Source organism: Cherax quadricarinatus, chromosome 16 (genome assembly GCF_038502225.1).
Source record: "Cherax quadricarinatus isolate ZL_2023a chromosome 16, ASM3850222v1, whole genome shotgun sequence".
In the NCBI taxonomy this organism is placed as follows: Eukaryota; Metazoa; Arthropoda; class Malacostraca; order Decapoda; family Parastacidae; genus Cherax; species Cherax quadricarinatus.
Window position 1 is genome coordinate 15,268,878 of NC_091307.1, and position 20,961 is coordinate 15,289,838.

The window sequence follows — 20,961 nt, forward strand, 5'->3', positions numbered from 1 at the left end:
ACTATATACACAAGTTCAGATAGGAGAAATGCCATGGGGCTCAGGAGGCATCACACATTGATCAGTGGTTAAGCAGTGGACCCATGAGCAGGAGCTCAACATCTTGGTCTTAAAAGAAATGTGCAAAAAGCTAGGCTATATGATCTCCAAAATTTTTGAAACTTCATTACAGAAAGCTAAACCAATAGAGAAATGAAAGAAGGCAGAGTATCAATATTCAAAATAAGATGAAGGGGAAAAACTAACTGTAAGTCTGTCTTGCTGACAACTACTTCAAAAACTCTGGAAAAATCAAGTTGAGAAGTGGATAAACTCCTTAGGGTACAACATAATGCTGAATATTAAACAGTTCAGTTATGATCAACAAATTCCTGCATATCAGATCTGTTACGGTATTGCAATAACTGAAATCACACAGGAATGAAATATATGGGCAGAATACAATTACTGTACTTTGATTTCCATAAAGCTTTCAGTAAGATTCCTCATGAAAGACTCTATAAGCTTTAAAATATTTATGATAAATAGAAAAAAAGTGCAAATACATATTGTGGTACAAAAGGCTCCCAGAGCTAAGATTAGTGTACAGTGGACCCCCGCATAACGATCACCTCCCAATGCGACCAATTATGTAAGTGTATTTATGTAAGTGCATTTGTACGTGTATGTTTGGGGGTCTGAAATGGACTAATCTACTTCACAATATTCCTTATGGGAACAAATTCGGTCAGTACTGGCACCTGAACATACTTCTGGAATGAAAAAATATCGTTAACCGGGGGTCCACTGTACATTTATTTTCAAGGGAAAGTCCTAAACCCATAGGAACCATACACCTCATTGTGCTAAGACAGACATGCTAAGAAATGAGACTGAAAACATTGAAAACGCCCTCATTTGCTGTTCAGAGTAATTGTAGGAAATATGATAACCACATACGTAAGACGGGAAGATTTCTTTAACACCATCAACAAGGAGAACAAGAGGTCATAACTCTAAACTAAGAAATATATTCATGTTGAAAGGATACAGAACAAGAAATATTTATTTACAAATAATGTGGAGGAAGGATGCTGGAAGGTGACCTGAGATGTGTATATATTATAACCATTGAAAACTCAAAAGAAATTATACACAGAACAGATAAAATTTTTCTCAAAGTGTGATACTCATCCAAGTGGTTTCTTCTTTACCTTTTCCTCTAAAAGTGTTCAAAAAATACAACAGATAAATGCATGAACTAATGATACTGAAAAACGAGTGTTTCGTGGTGTTGTGGGTTTGAGAATTTTGAATTAATGTTACTTGCTCCCTCATCCTTTTTCTAAACAAATTCTGTAAGTGGTGGTTGATGAGTGGCATAGCAGAATCTAAAATATGTAGAAGTAGGAACATTTCACTGTAACACTTATCATATATTTAGAGAAGAGAGCCACTCAGGAATTTGCCGCTTCCTGTTTAATTTCAGTTCCAGAATCATTATCTGTCTACCATCTCCAATGCCTAGGTCAAGTTTCTTGTATGATAAAGTAAAAATTTAATTTTCATAATTCTTGCAAAGTCTTAACTAGACTAGATTTGATACATCAGTTTTATCAATTACTTCTTTTCTTCATTTTGCTAGAATCATTTCCAATCCTGGGACTTTTTGTGTGATCCTTTTATAATAAATTTTCAAAGACACCTCATCTCTCTCAACTGAATTTAGTGATCATGTGATGATGTACAGTACTACAATGTCACTTTGCTTCGACCTGATGCTATTCACTTGTTCACATCTGCTTAAAACCAATATCTTTCAAGCAGTAGAACAGATTGTAATAAAAACGCTTGTGCAACACTAGCGCATTCTATTGGGAATGTTTTGTTCACTGGATGCTTTCCCAATCAAATATAAAGCATGAGGAATATACATCCCCACAGAGGACTATGTACCTTTTAGTGTGGCTATCTGAAGTTGCCATGCCCATGAGTGGTGTTCTACTCCTCCAATCATTGATAAGGTGAGAAGACAACTGGAGATGAATAGTGGATATAAAGCACTCCACTTTGAGGAAGGCCAGGTTGGGGATCCTGTAAGCTCTCAAGAACCCAATTATAACTCCTGTCTAGGCCTTGGTGTCGTGATCGTTGTGGTCGAAAAGATCATTTTTATTAATTGGTTGGCAAAGTTCCTTGAGAGCCAGGATGTCATCAGTTCTGCACAGTCAGAGCAGAGATTATCACAAACAGCACCAGTGACAGAGGCATCAGTAACAGTGGTAGAATCAGTGGCATCAGTGATGCTGGAATTAGCAGTGGCAATATTTGTAATGGTAGTATTTACAACATAAACTACAATGGCAATACCAACATGTATTTCAACATTAGCAGTAGCAACATAAGTCAAAGTCCAGGTTTCACAATCCACATTATGTCATAAACTATAAACTGGGGCACACCTTGACAAATGGGAAAAAATGTCCCCTATGTACATGAAAAGAGGGGTGGAGGCCTTCAGCAGGAAGGAAAGCTCTGACTCCATGTAACAAGAACCCTTCACCTTCTCCAGGAATTGCCCCAAGGGAAAAAAAAACACACGAGATGTTATAGATGGTGTCATTTTTACTGCTAAAAGTGTTCAAGAAACTTGACATTCACTGGTTTCTCAAAGTGGTCTTGCCTTTTTTTTTTTTTTTTTGTTTTTTGTAATTCTCTCAACTCTTGCGCAAATCAGTTAAATATTTAACATTTATAATGTTACTTCAGATACTTAGAACTTGCATGAGTTTCTAGAAATCATTTATGGTATTCTGAGTAGTTTTGGGTTGTTCCGAATAGTACAACCTTTTCACCAGCCTCCCCCCCCTTTTCAGTGGGAAAAGGAGGGATGTGTTCTTAGTCTAAGATAATCCTGTATGTTTCTTAGTCTAAGAAACAGCATTATCCTGTTATGTGAGATATAGTACAGTATACATGTACACTGGGCATCATAAATATGCACATTCATAAATATGCCTTAACAGACTATTTTCTGGCAGTTCTGAGAAGTTGGCCCATGCCATACTTCCAGACATAAATGACTGGCTAACTGATTGTGAAATTTCAATCCTTAATGAATGACCAAGTAACTCATTGCACTTAAATCTGTCAGAGAACATTTGGAACCTTATTAAGTGTAAGCCTTGTGTCCATTATCCCCAAACCCTTGAGTGCCATTAAGCAGGTGTGGGAAAATACTGACTCTTTTATCCTCCATACTTTAGCATTATCAGTGCCTTGAAGATGTAAGGCATGCATCAAGAGGAAGGGTAATCCTACTAAATACTAGGTTCAATGAGTAACCCATACATATTTCGGTATTTTATGTTTAAAACAATTCATGGTGAGCATTCTCATAATCTGTATGACGAGTTTATAAGGCTGCACATATATGACGCCTAGTGTAATATGTAGCCAAGACAATGTCATAATGTATTTGAGTTGTCTTCTATGTCTCTATCTTACTTCTCTCTTACTCCATTCCAACAGAATGTAATAAAAAAAGTTCCATACACTACAAACACAAAAGTTTGCAACATTATTCAATATTAATTATGACTTTAAAGGGTAAGGCCCAAGGGGGAGGGGGTCATACAAAAATTAATTGTGAGTAAACCACAATGATGTCAGAAAATACTTCTTTCAGTCTTAGGAAGATTAAAAAATGAAACAACCTGACCAAGGAAGTGATGGAGGTGGGTTCCATGCAATTTCAAATATATGTATGAAAAGATTCTAAGGGCTAGGACTCTGGTGAATTAGATGGTAGTAAAGAGGCAGGGCCAAGAATTAAGACTTTACCCCTGCAACCACACCTAGACAAATACTACCAAACGATCACAGCAAGTCACAGTCAACAATCGTGCACCTGATGCAAGCTGCAGTCCTCCCAAGTAGTCTAACTCTACTAACTTTTTTAATTTCACATGCAACCTAAAACAGTAACTCACACCATATGATGCATAGGAATGTAATATCTATATTTATAGTTATATTGAGATTATAATTTTGTAAACTGTCATAAAGAACAGGTTTGCCACATATTGTATGGCCCTTTGAATGGTAACATTCAAAGGAACATTTCACAAATGATAGTATTTAAATAATCATCTCACACTTACAAATGTTAACAATCAACTAAGAAGCTGAACATCTCAGGTGGTACCATTCAAATGAACATTTCACAGGAACGAAGGATCATTTAAATGAACATTTCACACGGGGATAACATTCAAATGAACTTTTCCGAAGTAAAAAATTCATATGAACTTTTTACATGTGATAACATTCAATTAACCATTGAGTATTCTTTCAAGACATTTATAGAGGGGAAAAAATTAACATACAACTACATGTATTTACATTGTTGGTAAAAGCCAATAAACACTTAACTTGTGTCAACTACTAAATCAACTTCCCACTAAATTTATTCCACATCCCATTAAATTTACTCACTATTTATAGTAGTTCATTAAAGAAACTACTGTATGTGTATTTTTTTATATACAGTATGACTTCCAGCAAGCGTGCATGAGCATGTTAGATAGGAGTGAATGGAGACGAATGGTACTTGGGACCTGACGATCTGTTGGAGTGTGAGCAGGGTAATATTTAGTGAAGGGATTCAGGGAAACCGGTTATTTTCATATAGTCAGACTTGAGTCCTGGAAATGGGAAGTACAATGCCTGCACTTTAAAGGAGGGGTTTGGGATATTGGCAGTTTGGAGGGATATGTTGTGTATCTTTATATGTGTATGCTTCTAAACTGTTGTATTCTGAGCACCTCTGCAAAAACAGTGACAATGTGCGAGTGTGGTGAAAGTGTTGAATGATGATGAAAGTATTTTCTTTTTGGGGATTTTCTTTCTTTTTTGGGTCACCCTGCCTCGGTGGGAGACAGCCGACTTGTTGAAAAAAAAAAAAAAAAAATGTTTAAAATTTTTAAATGTTTCAAAAATATATTACATATTACATTTTCCAATACACAGTACATATTACAGTATGTATTGTGTTGCTCATAATAAATTTTCTTCAGTTACACTTTCTTACATACTGATGAATAAAAGTCACATGTCTGGAACAATGCACCAATGATCCACACTTTAGACACATAACTTCTAATGACATTGAGATTTGTCCCAGACTATTTTCAAGACCAAGATAGATTGGTAGTCCAGGATAGATCAAAATGTCCTCTAAAGTTTCCCCTCTAAAGTGTAGGTTTTTGTAAAGACAATAGAGTGGACCCCCGGTTTACGATATTATTTCATTCCAGAAGTATGTTCAGGTGCCAGTACTGAACGAATTTGTTCCCATAAGGAATATTGTGAATTAGATTAGTCCATTTCAGACCCCCAAACATACACGTACAAATGCACTTACATAATTGGTCACATTGGGAGGTGATCGTAAAGCGGGGGTCCACTGTATATTCAATGCAAAAACAACAAATTTCCTTGTGACAAGAAGCTGCTCTAAACAAAGACTTACCAAGAATGCCACTGCTGTACTGGGGTACTTACCAACAATGTTGAGTGTGGCAGCAGACACAGCCTTCCCTACAGAGTTTTCTGCAATAACAGCAACTCTACCAGCCTGCATCACAGAAGTTGTGGGCAGCTCCAAGGAATGCATATTCCCACTGCTTCCCAACACATACTGCAAATGACCGCGCAGGTATTCTTGACCAGTGATAGGGCAATCATTCAGTGTCCAGTGTACCTAAGGAAGATCAAGAACGCCTCTGAAAACATGAACGGGATAATGATCAAGATTATTACTATAAAACAAAACTCGTATCTCACTGATTACTGTAATATAATACATCATAATTATGTATTATAATTTTTACAAAGACGTCTTACGGTAGAAGTAAATAACAATCTATACGAGTTTTTGTACACTGCCTACAATATACATTTTCTGTTATTGCACATTTGTTAGCTTTGCTAACAAATGTGCATAAAATGCTTACTCACATACGTAAAGATGTTTATAAAATAACTAAAACCATAAGGTCAATCTAGCTTGCAAGTTAAAACTGTAAAACACTTAGGAATCTATATATCAACACTTTCTTTTATGGCAGTAATTACATGCATTTACTGTAGAGTATTCAAATGTATGCTTAAGCGAGGAATATGTATGTATATACATATATACATACATACATACAATAAAACTGCTAGTTTTTCATTCAGTGATCAGTCACTTTGTACCTTTTACTAGGCATACTAACTAGCAGGATTTTATTTCTTGTAGAATACATACACAAAGTAACAGCGTATGTTTTCAAATTTATATAATTCTTGTCATAGTACTGTCATAGAATATTTGAAAAAAAAAAAATTGTTCTTAAATAACTGTCACTTCCATAACCTCTAATATCTTAAGACTATTCTGCTCTCCCATACATTATCAGCCCTGCAAAAACAACTCCAGACATACAATATTTCTGGTATGCTAAACAATATCTTTTAGAAATCCAATATTATTAGTCACGCCAGTAAAACTGAACCATCTATTTTCTAAACAGTTCCCCACATCTCTTCCTCTATGTATCTAAATTTTAAGTTTGCTAATTAAAAATACTTGTTATGAATTACTACATTTTTATCATCCTTACCTGTATTCCCATCTGCATAAAGCCATGCACACAAAACTAACTAGTACTTCACAGTTACAGAACCACCAATATATATTCAGTGTAACAATTTGGCTGTAAGCAAATATTACTACTGAAAATATACATGAACAGCTTCTTGATATTACATAAAAAAGTGTCCTTCCTAACATTACAGTACTATCATAGTTCTCTTTGTCGTTTATATTTTCTTTAATATTATTTCATAACTTCTCTACCCCAAGCTAGGTTCCTTTTAGGTGCTAGGGAAGATTATGTGGATAAAATTTAATTAGTCTTCCACATACAATCCATGGAAGAAGAGCCCAGCATTTATTTTGGTTTAAAGAAAACTAATAGGTTATTGTTACCAATAAAATACTGAACTGTATATATTTCACTGCCTCGGTGGGAGATGGCCGACGTGTTGAAAAGAAAAATAAATTTAATCTTTTCAAATTCCCATTTCACAATCTGAGGGAACCCTAAAAAATATAAATTATGATACTAATAAATGGTATTTTTCTAGTGTTCATCAGCTGCTGCTGTAGATATGCCAATGTAAAATATCGTAAAGTCTCTTCATTTATAGAGTAACAGGTAAATATGGCAGCGAGTATGAACAAATCAATATGATTACAGCCATTATATAACAAGTCTTTTAACTGTGTTCTCTATGAATGGAAAAAAAAAAATAGCCAGAATAATAATTATACTGCATTTTAGTTTCACATATTTTTATCCAAAAAGATATACTATTATGCAAACTGCAAGTACAGTACAAGGCCAGCTTATATGAATAATATTCAGAATATTTTCCACTAGAAGGGGAATAGGGCCTAAATTACAACTGGTCACTTGCCCATAACAAGAACAAATTTAGACAACACTCATTGCTGCATCACATGAAAATTATAAACATAATGACTTTAAAGAAACATCTAAAGCCTAGGAAAGTTTACTCAAAGAAATAAAAGTATTATATGTAATGTATATTTGGGCTGGCTATCACAAAACTATAAATTAACTATAGGAGATCTATATTTACTTACAACTTTGAAACTTTACATGTAAGTTCAGGTGAGGATCATTCATTAAAATTATTTAAAGATTACAGCCTCTAATAATGTTTACCCATTTCAGCCATTATTAAGATAACAGTGTTTTATTACATGTAAGCTACATTATCTGCACACTGCATAAAAAAAATAAAGTATATGAATTTTGAATTTGAATTCTGAATACAAGACTGGTGGGATATTGCAGCATATATACAATATTTTTCTGCTCCATTAAAGGATTGGAGTGAGGCAGTATTTCTTGTACAAATGTTGCTGACAAAATATATTAATTACATTATTTAAGCAATAAAATAGATCAGTTTTGTAAAGCTTGATTACACTAACTAAAGCCCTGTTGCAGCTTATATGCTATGCCTTTCTTATACAGTAAAGCCTTTCACACAAACTTAAGGGCGGGTTTGCCAGTAGCCAGGTAAAAACATTTAGTGAGTTTCAGAGAAACTCTGGAATTTTCAAGATACTGCATTTGTTTAAGCTGTTTAGAAGTTGCTGAAAGTTATGTTAAATAGCAATACCAATGGTAAAATTTTTATATATGTATTGTGCATTGAAACTTTAGTTAATATTGATACTGAATATATATTGAATGTTTAAACTATCTTCTAGTGGTGTTAAATATAAATCAATATTAAAAGATGGCCATGAAATAAAATTAAGGAATAGGTGCAGATTTTATTAGCTTAAAGGACACATCTCTTGCACATAAATATCTACTTCTATTCACTTGATTGGCATAATAGACATAGTTTGAATCCAAATCAGTGTCTCAATTATGATGCACAAAAAAGCAAAGCTATTCCTTAATACTGCCCTTTACAATCTTTATCTTATGTACAGTGATGTAACTCTGTTGGCTTTATTACTTTAGCAGTTATCCTTCTTTATGTTTACTTACTAGGCAGAGGATTTTTTATTTAAATCATTTGGGTACTTTGTTAAATACACAACCAAACAGATTTTAATTTCTCGAAGATTCAACCTAATGTATAAAATAATCCATTGTATATATACAGTATCAGTAGGTGAATCACTTGTACATTAAATTATTTAACTACATTATATTCTTGAATTAATATACTACAAAATTGAACATTCAAAATATAGTTACTGTAGACTAAAAATATCTAAATTTTCCTATACAGTTTGTTATTAACACACTGGTCATCTCCCACTGAGGCAGAGTGGCACAAAAAAGTGAGGAAACACATTCACTGTCATTCATTCAGTTGCTTCCTTGCAAGACATGTGCTTACATCACAATTCAGATGACCCTCCAAACTGAAACATCCTCTTCCATCCTTTAGAGTGTAGGCACTGTACTCCCGACCTCCAGGACTCAAGTCCAGCTAATCAATTTTCCTGAATCCCTTGATAAATGTTCCCTTGTTCACACTCCAACAACACGTTATACTATACAGTAAACATTTTCAGTAAGCCACATTATCATCCAATTCATACACATTAGACTGCCTTCCACTAAATTCCTTATTATTCTACATGTTTGTTAACTCATCATTCATTTACAAACTATTTTAAACTCTTATCAACCTGTTTTCCTAATGAAATATCATGTTACATCAGTGAAAAATAATAATATGCAGTACTACATACAATAAGCTATACAACACCTTATAATATGTACGTATCCTCAATTTTCTGTATTGGTTTTGAAATTTTGTTAACTAGAATACCTTTCATTACATACAATTTTTTCTGCCATCAGTCAATGATATAGTCTTAAATATTATTCAAATTTGTTTGCTAGTCTCAAAGTATCTGGATGCTTCCATGATCATAATTACAAGACTCATTTGTAAGCTAACAATATCCAAACACAAACCTTACACCAGTATGCTAATTAAATACACAACTTTCTTTTATATAATATCTATTTAAAAATTATCACAATCCTTCTCAATTATATCAACCATAAACACTTCTAAATAAATGTAAATTCAATATATACTTATACAGTGGAACCCCGGATTTTGTCCGGTGCGGATATTGTACAATTCAGATTGCGGCCACTTTTTTGGGGCAATGGTTTACCCTGGATTTCGAACCTCTGCTCAGAAATCGTCCGTATCAGAAGCGTTCGCACGCCCAGGACGCAGCCGCTCACACATATATGACTCAGTCTGCCTGTCACTTGGTCAGTGAGCAATACTCTGCGCATTCATCCGAAACATTCCATAATAATCGATTGTTTTTTGTGTTTGTTTATTGAGTGTGACTACTAAATAAGCCACCATGGGGCCAAAGAAAGTTCGGAGTGCCAGCCCTTTGACAAAGAAGGCGAGAAACACAATAGAATTCAATGGTGGTAGAGGGTGGTAGTGATGATGGTAGAGATAACCTCTCCTCCCTCTCCCCTCCTCACCTTCTTCCATAGACCAACAAGTCTCTTCAATAAAGGTATGTAATAGTGATTTAAATGTTCATTTATCTATTAAAATTAATCATTTATATTTATTTTTCATTGTTTTCTGTATGTAAAACTATAGTTATTTTCTATAAAATGTATTTTTGGGTGTCTGGAACAGATTAACTGGATTTACATTATTTCTTATGGGACATATTACATACTTCGGTTTTCGTCCATTTAGGATTTCAACAAACCTTCTAAAACGGATTAAGGATGAAAACCGGGGCTCCGCTGTACATTCTTTACCAACTCCTATATATGAAAATTCCTCAAAATTTCTGAAGGAAATGTGGTACAGTACATTACATCTTTAGGCACAAAGTGTGGCAGGTCACTACAAACTCCAGCTTTAGAAGCTCATTTCATTCAACTCTCAATTGTCCATCCAATAGATCAAACTCTACTTACATTTTTTAGCTATAAAACCTCACTGCCTCACAACACATGGTATTTTTCTCTCATGTTATATTCTATAACCAATGCACAAATTAATTTCTAGATTAATTATAATGTTATTAAAGAACTTAATAATGCATCATCAACAGATCACAAAAATGAATAGATTACAAGAATTCCAATTATGTATCCTTAGATGTTTCATCACTGTCTTTATAATACAAAATATAAATAAGATAATAGCCTGCCTGAATTATATCTGCTGCATCTCGATCTATACACTCTCCATCTAGGATGGCTCCCTGGCCTCTTGCTGCATGAAGACATGTCTCAAACACCATACTGTGGGCAGTCTCTGAGGTTAAGGGATTAAGTGACTGATACATCAGAGATGGATTAGTAAGATCGATAAAAGTAGCATGAGAAAATGGGAATACATAGGCTCTGATAAATGACTGTCCTGCTTCAATTAATGCCCTAAGTCTTTCCATGATCATCTTTTTTATTTCCAGTTGAGAGAGTCGTTCAACTGTCTTAATTATAAATAAAAAGGCTTTGCTTGGCTCTTTAAGACTGCCAGATTCCACTGACTGTAGATCAGTGGCTTCTCTGTTCAACTGTTTATCCCCAAAATCGACTATCAGTTGTTCGGCACTTTCTAACTTTTCAACAGATGGACAGGTATGTAAATTAAATGGTTCATTCTGAGGATTAAAATCAGAGTGGGCTGCTGTCCCAGGATAAGTTTTGGATATTTTCGAAGGAGTTTGTAATATCTTTGTTAATTCTCGAAGCTTTGTTAAACGAGCAGCTCGTCTTGCTCGTCTCTCAATCTCATGCTTGTCTGAGTCACCAGTGATTAATGATAATTCATCTTTAATATGGGAATTTTCAGAGACAACACAGAGATTTTCCCTTTGCACATCAAATTCAGACCTTGAAATATCAAACTGAAGAGATTTCACTGGAAAGTCATCATTATTATTTGAGTCATTACTACCTTTAGAAATATCTTCATAATCTGAAACATAACTTTCCTCTGATATTACAGACAAACTACTAGGGCATCTTAGGTATTCAGAAATATACTCAGGAGATGGAGTAAGATATCGATTTACAGCAATTTCTATATTACCACATATGTGCTCTCTCTCTGCTGCACACTTCTTAGGTAACTTGTACAGAGGAATTTCTTCATCATCTTCTGGTTCTGTCATAGTGGTTCCAGATGACATATGAATATTAGAAATATCTAAGGATAAGTCATTGCTTGAAGTGAAAGCATCTTCACTTTTTTCACTATTTATTAAAAGTGCATGATTACTAGGATCATTCCTAAAATCATTCTCAGTTTGAGCCTCATCAATGATGGATTTACATTCTTTGTCACATGTCTTTGTAGATTCATCACAAACTTTTACACTTGCAGTTAAGCATGAATCCAAAAAATTTCCATTTTCATTCATATTCTTTGATGACACACTTGAGGGAATATCTAAACCATGCCTAGAAATATTAGATAAAGAAGGGCTTTCACTTGAAAAATTACACAATACTGTACAATTATCATCAACATTCTTTCCAGAGACAGCAGAATAAACCATCAATTTATCTTCACTTGGGCTGCTTATTCTTGAAGGTTCTTCTTCGGAAGAAAAAGTGTAACTATTTCTCTTAGATCTACCAGACCTTGGAGATCCAAAAGAAGATTCTGAACTAACAGTATGTGAAGAGAATGTCCCTGAGAAATATCCTGATTCAGGCTCTAAATCAGAACTTAGAGATGAAGATTTTTTATTACTGTCAGTATCATTTTCCCAGGATAAATCTCTCTTATTCACTTTATCTTGATTCTCGTTATCCACATCTGAATTAGGTATTCTATCCTTAATTAGATCCCACAAATCAGCAAGTTTCACTGGTTCTAGGGATTCACTAATTCCAGTATCAAGGAAGCAAGAGGTTTTATAAATGCCAGATTCAAGCGGTGGGGACAATGTATCACTACGCTTATCTCTTTCATCAGCTGCAATGCTTTCTATTGAGCTATTTGATGACTCACAGTCAGATACAATCAGATTAGAGTAATCTTCTGCAGGCATAACTTCAATGTCATTGAACTTACAAAATTGATCTATCTCTGGTGCAGATCCTGGTTCTCCAGTGTCATCAAGAGAACCATAAACAACAATGTTTTCCATCATGAAACGGGAATATGTGTCAAAATCTAATATTTTCATGTCATGAAATTTTGATAATTTACTAATGCTTTCATGTTTATTACATGCATCTTTCTCCTCTTCTTGAATTGTTTTATTATTCTTTTGTTCATTGTGATAATCATTAGAAAGAGGAAAACAACCCAACTGACTGAATTTTAACATCATATCAGCAAACTGATCTTTCCCCAAAACATTCATGCTACTATTAGCACCTGCGTCAATTCCCAAGTCAGCATCACCAAGATCTTGAGCATCACCATTTTGTACATCAACATCAACTGAATACTTTTCAATGCAAATATAATTCAGATTCCTGGCCTCTTCAGTGTTACCGCTGCCTATAACAGAAATATCTGAATTATCAATAACATGAGAAACTGTCTTTAAGCAAGAACTACTGTCACTCACCGTGGGCATAGGCAGCCCCTGAACCTCAGCTTCAAACTTAACACTGCCTCCAGATAAGACTGTGGTGTCAGTAATAAGCTTGGTAAAAACTGGGGGTTCGGTGTGTTCGGTAGGTGGGGGTGTTGGCAGTCGAGGCTCAATGCTGAGGTATGCTACACACTTGGCTGTTCCTGCAGTGTTTGAGGCTACAATTTCATACTGACCAGTATGATCAAGTGTTGCAGCATGGATTGTTGCACTCACACTACCATCAGAGCTTTCATGAATCTGGAAGGAAGAGGTAACACACATATTAGGACAAACTAATGTCTAATTTTAATATTTATAGTATACTCAGCATCAAGAACTTAATAAGAATACTGCATTAACCTAATTTACAGTCATTTATTAATATAGTTTACAATATCATTTACATTATACAAGGATTAATGTGGGTCCTAAGTCTCCAATCAATACAACAGTAAGCCAATGTCCTTGTTAAAAACAGATGAGGAAAAAACTAACACAGACATGCACACACACAAGCACAGCTAGGTAAATACATAAACACAAATACATAGAGGTCTCTTGTTTTGTTTTGGTATACAGGAACCAAGAAATCACTGGGACATATATACAACCTTTTTAACTTTCATACTCCCACACCTAGTTAACAATTTTCACTCATGCACACCACAGACCTAGCACTAGTCTGTTATTAAACAAACCTGCAAATCTGAATTGATATGCTCTCATTAGCACTGTTAATAAGCAGTACATTACATTCATTTTGCTTTTGCACAAGCATAATATAAGACATATTGTACACGAATTAAGCAGGTGGGTGCTGCCAAGCCTGAGGCAGAAGACTGCATTCAAAGATAGCACATCTCTCTAATAACACATAAGCTTAAATTTCGAGCTGTAGCTATACCCTCCACACATGGCACAAATAGGAGGATTACAAGTGTACAGATTCTTGCCAAACACATAACAGATGCAGCCAGGGTTAAAAGTAGGGAAATGGAAAATGGTAAGACATTAGTTATCAGGGATGCAGGAGAGGTGGGCCTATGCCCTGCCCAAACCTTTCCATAATAACTGCAGTTTCAACAGGCAATCTTCCATCAACAAAAGGATATTATTTGGCAAGTGTAGTGTCACAGGAAGACTTAAAGAGACTAATTGCCATCCATCATTGTACAGCAGCAGGCACTAGTTGTGAAAGAAAGACCCACCACATGCCTGAACCACTGGACATGGTGTCCAAAGTACTCTACCACACATACAAGAATTGCTGATACATATAGTGCAGTATTAGAAATTTCAATAGATGAAGCTGGATGAACCAAACTGGCATTTGAAAATGTTTATCACCTTGCTGAGAAGGTGCCAGTACTGCAGCACCTCATGGCTCACTGTGTGGCCTCAAATGAATACTTCTGACTGTTCGCTGATGCCAACGAGAGAACTGTCAGAAAGTACATGTGTGGAGGATAACTTACACTACAGTATCAGTGATAAGTGATCATACTGAGATATACATTACTACCTCCTCAAGATGTTCAGCAGGAATAAAATCGCCTGATAGTAAGAGAAGCTCAAGTTCTACTTGTGAGAGACAGATTCATGATTTCTGTCGTATATGAGAAGGGTACCATCCCACAGGAAACAGGGTGGCCAACACCTGGGACCAAATCAACCCACTAACACAGCCGTATGATTGAAGCATGAATTAATAAACCAGCCTTAAACATTCAAGGTCACCACACCTACCAAGAAGAAATGAACTCTGAGAACTGAAAAATACCATCGAAGAGACTGGGACAAAAGCAACAGTGAGGGGGGTGGTTTGTAGGGTGATGTAGTAGGGGAGGTGGTGTATAGGGTGGTGCTGTGGGGAGGTGGCATGTGGGGTAATGCAGTGGGGGAGGTGGTGTGTGGGGTGGTCTACTGATGCCTTCTGGTAAATGGCAAAGGACTGGATAGTATACATGTACTACAACAAGTTCTAACTCACAGCAGCATCCACAGACTGGACCAAAGAAGGCATAATGCTCCTGGTATACTACTGTCTTTATTTTATGTTTTTAAACATGTCAGCTGCTTCCCACCAAGGCAGGGTGACCCAAAAAGAAAGAAAAATCCAAAAAGAAAGAAAAAACTTTCATCATCACTCAATACTTTCACCATCACTCATACGTAATCACTGTCTTTGCAGAGGTGTTCAGATACGACACTTTAGATGTCCCTCCAAACTGCCAACATCCCAAACCCTTCCTTTAAAGTGCAGGCATTGTACTTCCCATTTCCAGTTCTCGAATCCAGCTAACAGGTTTCCCTGAATCCCTTCACAAAATATTACCCTGCTCACACTCCAACAGCTCGTCAGGTCCCAAAAACCATTCATCTCCATTCACTCCTATCTAACATGCTCACATATGCCTTCTGTATGTCCAACCCCCTTGCACACAAAACCACCTCAATAACCCCTCCCAAATTCATCCACCAGCCTTTGCAACTTCTCATCAGAATATCCCAAAAGCAAAGTATCAGTGGCAAAAAGCAACTATGACAACTCCCATATTTCACCTACTAGAGCTTTCTCAGCTTTTAATGTAATTATAACTAATTTTCCCTATATTTATTTCCTCAAGGGAGGCTTCATGCTGGTGAGGGGCTCTTTATCTAAGGAAATGAACCTATTCTCTCTTTCCTTGGATTGAACCTGAATGTTTCCTATTTCTCTGGTTCTGTAAGGTGCCTACGAGTTTAGTGTTCCCATCATAAATGTAGAGTGTAATACTGTAGTGAAGTATGTATTAATTTCTAGTCTGATTTTTTCCAACAATTTTTTCTATTGCCAGGAATAAAATTAGAATGTTTGTTATAAACACTTTGATAAGTTTTACTGCATAAAACAGCTCAATTACCTGTAGCTCATTATCAGGAATAAGTGGCATGCTCTCCCTGAACCAGGAAATGGTAGGCTTGGGCTGGCCTGTGACTGTAGCACGTAAAGTGACGGGATTTCCTTCCGTGACGTGGTTGTCAACCAGTAACTGAGAGAATCTGGGTGCTACTGCAGGAGGTTCAGGTGCTGGAGGAGGAGTTGGCTCAGGAATTGCTGCGAGGACATATGAAATGCTTATTATGAATAAGTCTAAAATTTCTGTCTGTCATGGATATTAATTTAGTAAGTGATAAAAACACAAGCAGCAACTTCTCGGTATTCATATACCATCTACTATTGCGACATTAATTCCTGCTCAATTATTTAAATGCTTTTCATTTTAACTATACAAAACACATCATCACTTCATTCTAATAAGAATAAAAATTGCAGTTTCTCATTACAATTTACTTACGATCAACATTCAGAAAACACGCTGTTGATGCTTCACCAGCTGAATTCATGGCAACCACTCTATATATGCCAGCATCTTCAAGAAATGCTTCCTGGATAATGAGTGAGCAACGATCTCCATGGAACAGCAGCTTGAAGTCATTTGATTCCTTGACAGGTTTATCATCATGATACCATATTACCTATAAAAAATAAAAACAGGATATGTTAGTACAGGTAGCAGTTGTGCTAACTGGATTATGTTATACATCTATGTGATTTACAGATACTAAGCGAAATAAAAAACTTACCAAATGCAAAACATATATGCATGATCATTTACAACAATTTTGCATTTTCAAAATCTATTTCTTATTTATTTCTATTTCTCATCATAGTTGTTTATAGCTTTTGTTTTCTGTACATACTTGACCCTCCACTCCACATCTACAGACATACCCATCCACTGAATCTTAATTTTTTACCCAAATGTATACTGAATTATTTTTGCAGAGCAACATAGCTATTTAACCTCTGTGACTGGTTGACCAAATGGTGTGGAAATTATAAAAGTCAAAGGAAATACAATGTAAAACTTATCTAATGATAAGCTCGGCACGAAAAAAATTGCATGTTAATATGTAGCAGTGTACTTTATAGAAAAGAATCTGAGGGCAAAGGAAGTGGAGTTCATTAACCACAGGCTGGATGAAACTAGTTCTGCTACTCAATAAGGTTCTCTCTCCATGTCAGTGGAATTAGAAAACACAGTAAGATGGAACCCCTCATTTTGGGTTATCTTTTTTGTTTTGTAACACATCAACCATCTTCCACCAAGGTAGAGTGACACAAAAAAGAAGAAACACTTTCACCATCATTATTTCAATCACTGTTTTGCTTGCCAAAAGCATGCCAACATCACAGCTCAGATAACGTTCCAAACTGCAACATCCCCACCCCTCCTTCAGACCCTGTACTTCCCACCTCCATAACTCAAGTCCAGCTAACCAGTTTTACTGAATCCCTTCATAAATGTTACCTTGATCATGCTCCAACAGCATGTTAATTCACTAAAACCACTTGCCTCCAGTCCTAACACACTTATACAAGCCTGTTGAATGTCCAAGCCTAAGCACTCAAAACAAACCTCATTTACCCCTTCCCTCCAATCCTTTCTGGAATGACCCCCACCCCTCCTTCACTCTACCCCAAATTCATATGCATTCCTAGTCATTCTGTTTTGCTCCACCTCTATATATGTCCAAACCATCTCAACAACTCCTACTCTGTCCTATGAATAATATTTTTCATAACCCATTTCCTCCTCTCCAGACTGCAAATTCTCTGCATAATATTCACACCACACACTGCCCACCTCAAACATGACATCACTGCCTCCAACCTCCTATATGCTTCAAACTTTTATGAATACAAATTTAGCCTTCAAGCAATCTAAAAAACATAGAAAGTGTCGATAATAAAAGGCAAAGATAAAAATGACCCTTGTGACCGGAGGATGGCATTAGTTCCTTTCTAGAAACAAAGTAGAATTGGAATTTACATCTGAAATACTGCATTACTTAAACTCTGCCTCATATCTAAACATAAAAACAATATTTTCTATATCTGCTTTCTATATACTATACCATTCTCATACTTTGTAGTAAGACAACCCCAACACAATATCACTATCAGTAAAGGTTTTTCTCCCTTACAATATCTTCCTACCTCAGGCTCTGGTTGTCCAATAATGACACAATCAAGCCTGGCACTTTTGCCCTCCTTAACAGTTGTATCCTTGAGAGGAAGCTGCACTGTCGGCTTCACTGGCTCCACATCTATGTCAGACGTGACCTCAGAATCACTCGTCTCAGTTGGGATGCGGCCCTGTTGGAAGCAGTTACAAATACAGTTTAGGGATTTGATAAAATATTATAATATTAAAATGTATATTATGCACATATTGTATGTATACTTCCTGCAAGTACTAAAACTTAAATATGCTTATATAGAATTAATGTACATTCAGGAAGGTATCCTCCTTGAAATAATTTCTTTAGCCTGTGTATGAAGAGTATGCAGCCAACTACAGCAAACTGTAACAGCAAATGCTTCAACTCCTTATTATTTCAAAAACTAAAATCATTATCATGAGTTGAGAATGCTTACTCTTATGATTATATCACACTGATAAGTTCAAAAATTAATCAGTGGAGGAATAAAAAAAATTACTACTTCAGACAATTCAAATGCAGCACAGTAATATTTTCAAGAGAATACAAACAGTTTAATTAAAAATGAGTAGGCTACCGATATATTTTTTGCTGCTAAAACTTAAATTGTTCATTTGTCACCTATGACGTACTATTCAAAAAATAAAACACAAGCAATGGCATTTAAAATGGAAACATTTTATATAATAGAAGTGTCTAAAAATAAGTATAATGTGAACTATACATAAAAAATGTCATTTACCACAAATTCCTTATGAATGGCAGTTACTTAATATAAAATACTAACCTTTACTGAAACATTTGCAGAACACTGTCCTTCCCCAGCAGAATTTTTGGCCACTACAGTGTATGTTCCTGCATTCTTAGGGAAGGCCTCAGACATTACCAGAGTGGCAATACTACCATCAAAAGTTATCTGAATTTGAAAGAAAACACTGTCAGAACAGGTACTGTATGATTTTTCTGTGAGAATTTCTTAATACTTATTGTTGCTTAAGCAAAAATCAGAAAGCTGAGAGATGTGTGCGACTATACTAAATTTCACAAACATGATTTTTCCATAGCTACCCTCTTCTCAGTGTGAAAATGCATCAATAATTATCAATGTTGAACCGGCTTGTTTAATAAGTTTTCTTTTCATTAGCTCTGTCTATTAATAAATTTAAAGAAAGAGTTTTGTATAATAGTTTATATATGGCTGTTCATCCCAAACTTAATGCTAAACTGTGTGTCAGTGACATAACATTACATCACTAGATATAGCAGAGGATACTGAAACAGTCACAAGGCCATCACCAAAACCTCTGAGAATAATATGAGTTTTGTTATGCCTACTGTGTTCCATTTTGTCTGTGATTCTTCTTCTTTCAACAAACTGGTCATATCCCACAGAGGCAGGGGTCCCCCCCCAAAAAAAACAAAAGTTTCTCTTTTAAATTTAGTAATACAGTGGACCCCTGCATAACGATTACCTCCGAATGCGACCAATTATGTAAGTGTATTTATGTGAGTGCGTTTGTACGTGTATGTTTGGGGGTCTGAAATGGACTAATCTACTTCACAACATTCCTTATGGCAATAAATTCGGTCAGTACTGGCACCTGAACATACTTATGGAGTGAAAAAATATCGTTAACCGGGGGTCCACTGTATGTATATACAGGAGAAGGGGTTACTAGCCCCTCACTCCCGGCATTTTAATCGCCTCTGGCGACCCACAAGGCTTACGGAGCAAGATTCTGCTCCATTTTCCCATGGAGATAAGTGGAGAGAAACAAGAACAAGAACTAGTAAGAAAATAGAAGAAACCCCAGAGGGTTACACAAATAACCCGCACATAAAAGAGAGAAGCTTACGACGACGTTTCGGTCCGACTTGGACCATTGACAAAGTACGTACACACCCATAGGGGTGTGTACTCACCTAATTGTACTCACCCAATTGTGGTTGCAGGGGTCAAGACTCAGCTCCTGGCCCTGCCTCTTTCCTGATTGCTACTAGGTCTTCTCTCTCTCTCTGCTCCCTGAGTTTTGTCATGCCTCGTCTTAAAGCTATGTATGGTTCCTGCCTCCACTGCGTCACTTTCTAGGCTATTCCACTTTCTGACAACTCTATGACTGAAGAAATGCTTCCTAACATCCCTCTGACTGATAGAAGTCTTCAATTTCCAAATGTGACCCCTTGTTTCTGTGTCCCATCTCTGTAACATCCTGTCTTTGTCCACCTTGTCAATTCCTCGCAGTATTTCACATGTCGTTATCATGTCTCCCTGACCCTCCTGTCCTCCAGTGTCATCAGGCCGATTTCCCTTAACCTTTCTTCCTAGGACAATCCTCGTAGCTCTGGGACTAGTCTTGTTGCAAACCTTTGCACTTTCTCTAATTTCTTGATGTGCTTGACCAGGTGTGGATTCCAAACTGGTGCTGCATACTCTAATACGGGCCTGATGTATATGGTGTACAGAGTCTTGAACGATTTCTTACTGAGGTATCAGAATGCTATTCTCAGGTTTGCCAGACACCTGTATGCTGAAGCAGTTATCTGATTGATGTGTGTTTCAGGAGATGTGCCCAGTATTATACTCACCCCAAGATCTTTTTCCATGAGTGAGGTTTGCAGTCTTTGGCCACCTAGACCATACTCTGTCTGCGGTCTTGTTTGCCCTTCCCTGATCTTCATGACTTTGCATATGGCAGGGTTAAATTCAAGGAGCCAGTTGCTGGACC

At 36.2% G+C, this 20,961-nt stretch overlaps 1 protein-coding gene across 11 annotated transcripts in view; it reads right to left on the bottom strand.

The window, feature by feature from the left end:
- Window positions 1–20,961, bottom strand: part of LOC128688791 (titin-like) — a 458,202-nt gene that overhangs the window by 143,081 nt on the left and 294,160 nt on the right. For all 11 annotated transcript variants that reach the window (XM_070085639.1, XM_070085635.1, XM_070085638.1 and 8 more), the window contains 6 exons: window positions 19,023–19,151; window positions 18,231–18,389; window positions 16,525–16,705; window positions 16,090–16,283; window positions 13,178–13,444; window positions 5,545–5,743 (listed from right to left, as the gene is read on the bottom strand). In XM_070085639.1, coding sequence (XP_069941740.1) covers window positions 5,545–5,743; window positions 13,178–13,444; window positions 16,090–16,283; window positions 16,525–16,705; window positions 18,231–18,389; window positions 19,023–19,151 — 1,129 coding nt within the window. The remainder of the gene's footprint in view (window positions 1–5,544; window positions 5,744–13,177; window positions 13,445–16,089; window positions 16,284–16,524; window positions 16,706–18,230; window positions 18,390–19,022; window positions 19,152–20,961) is intronic.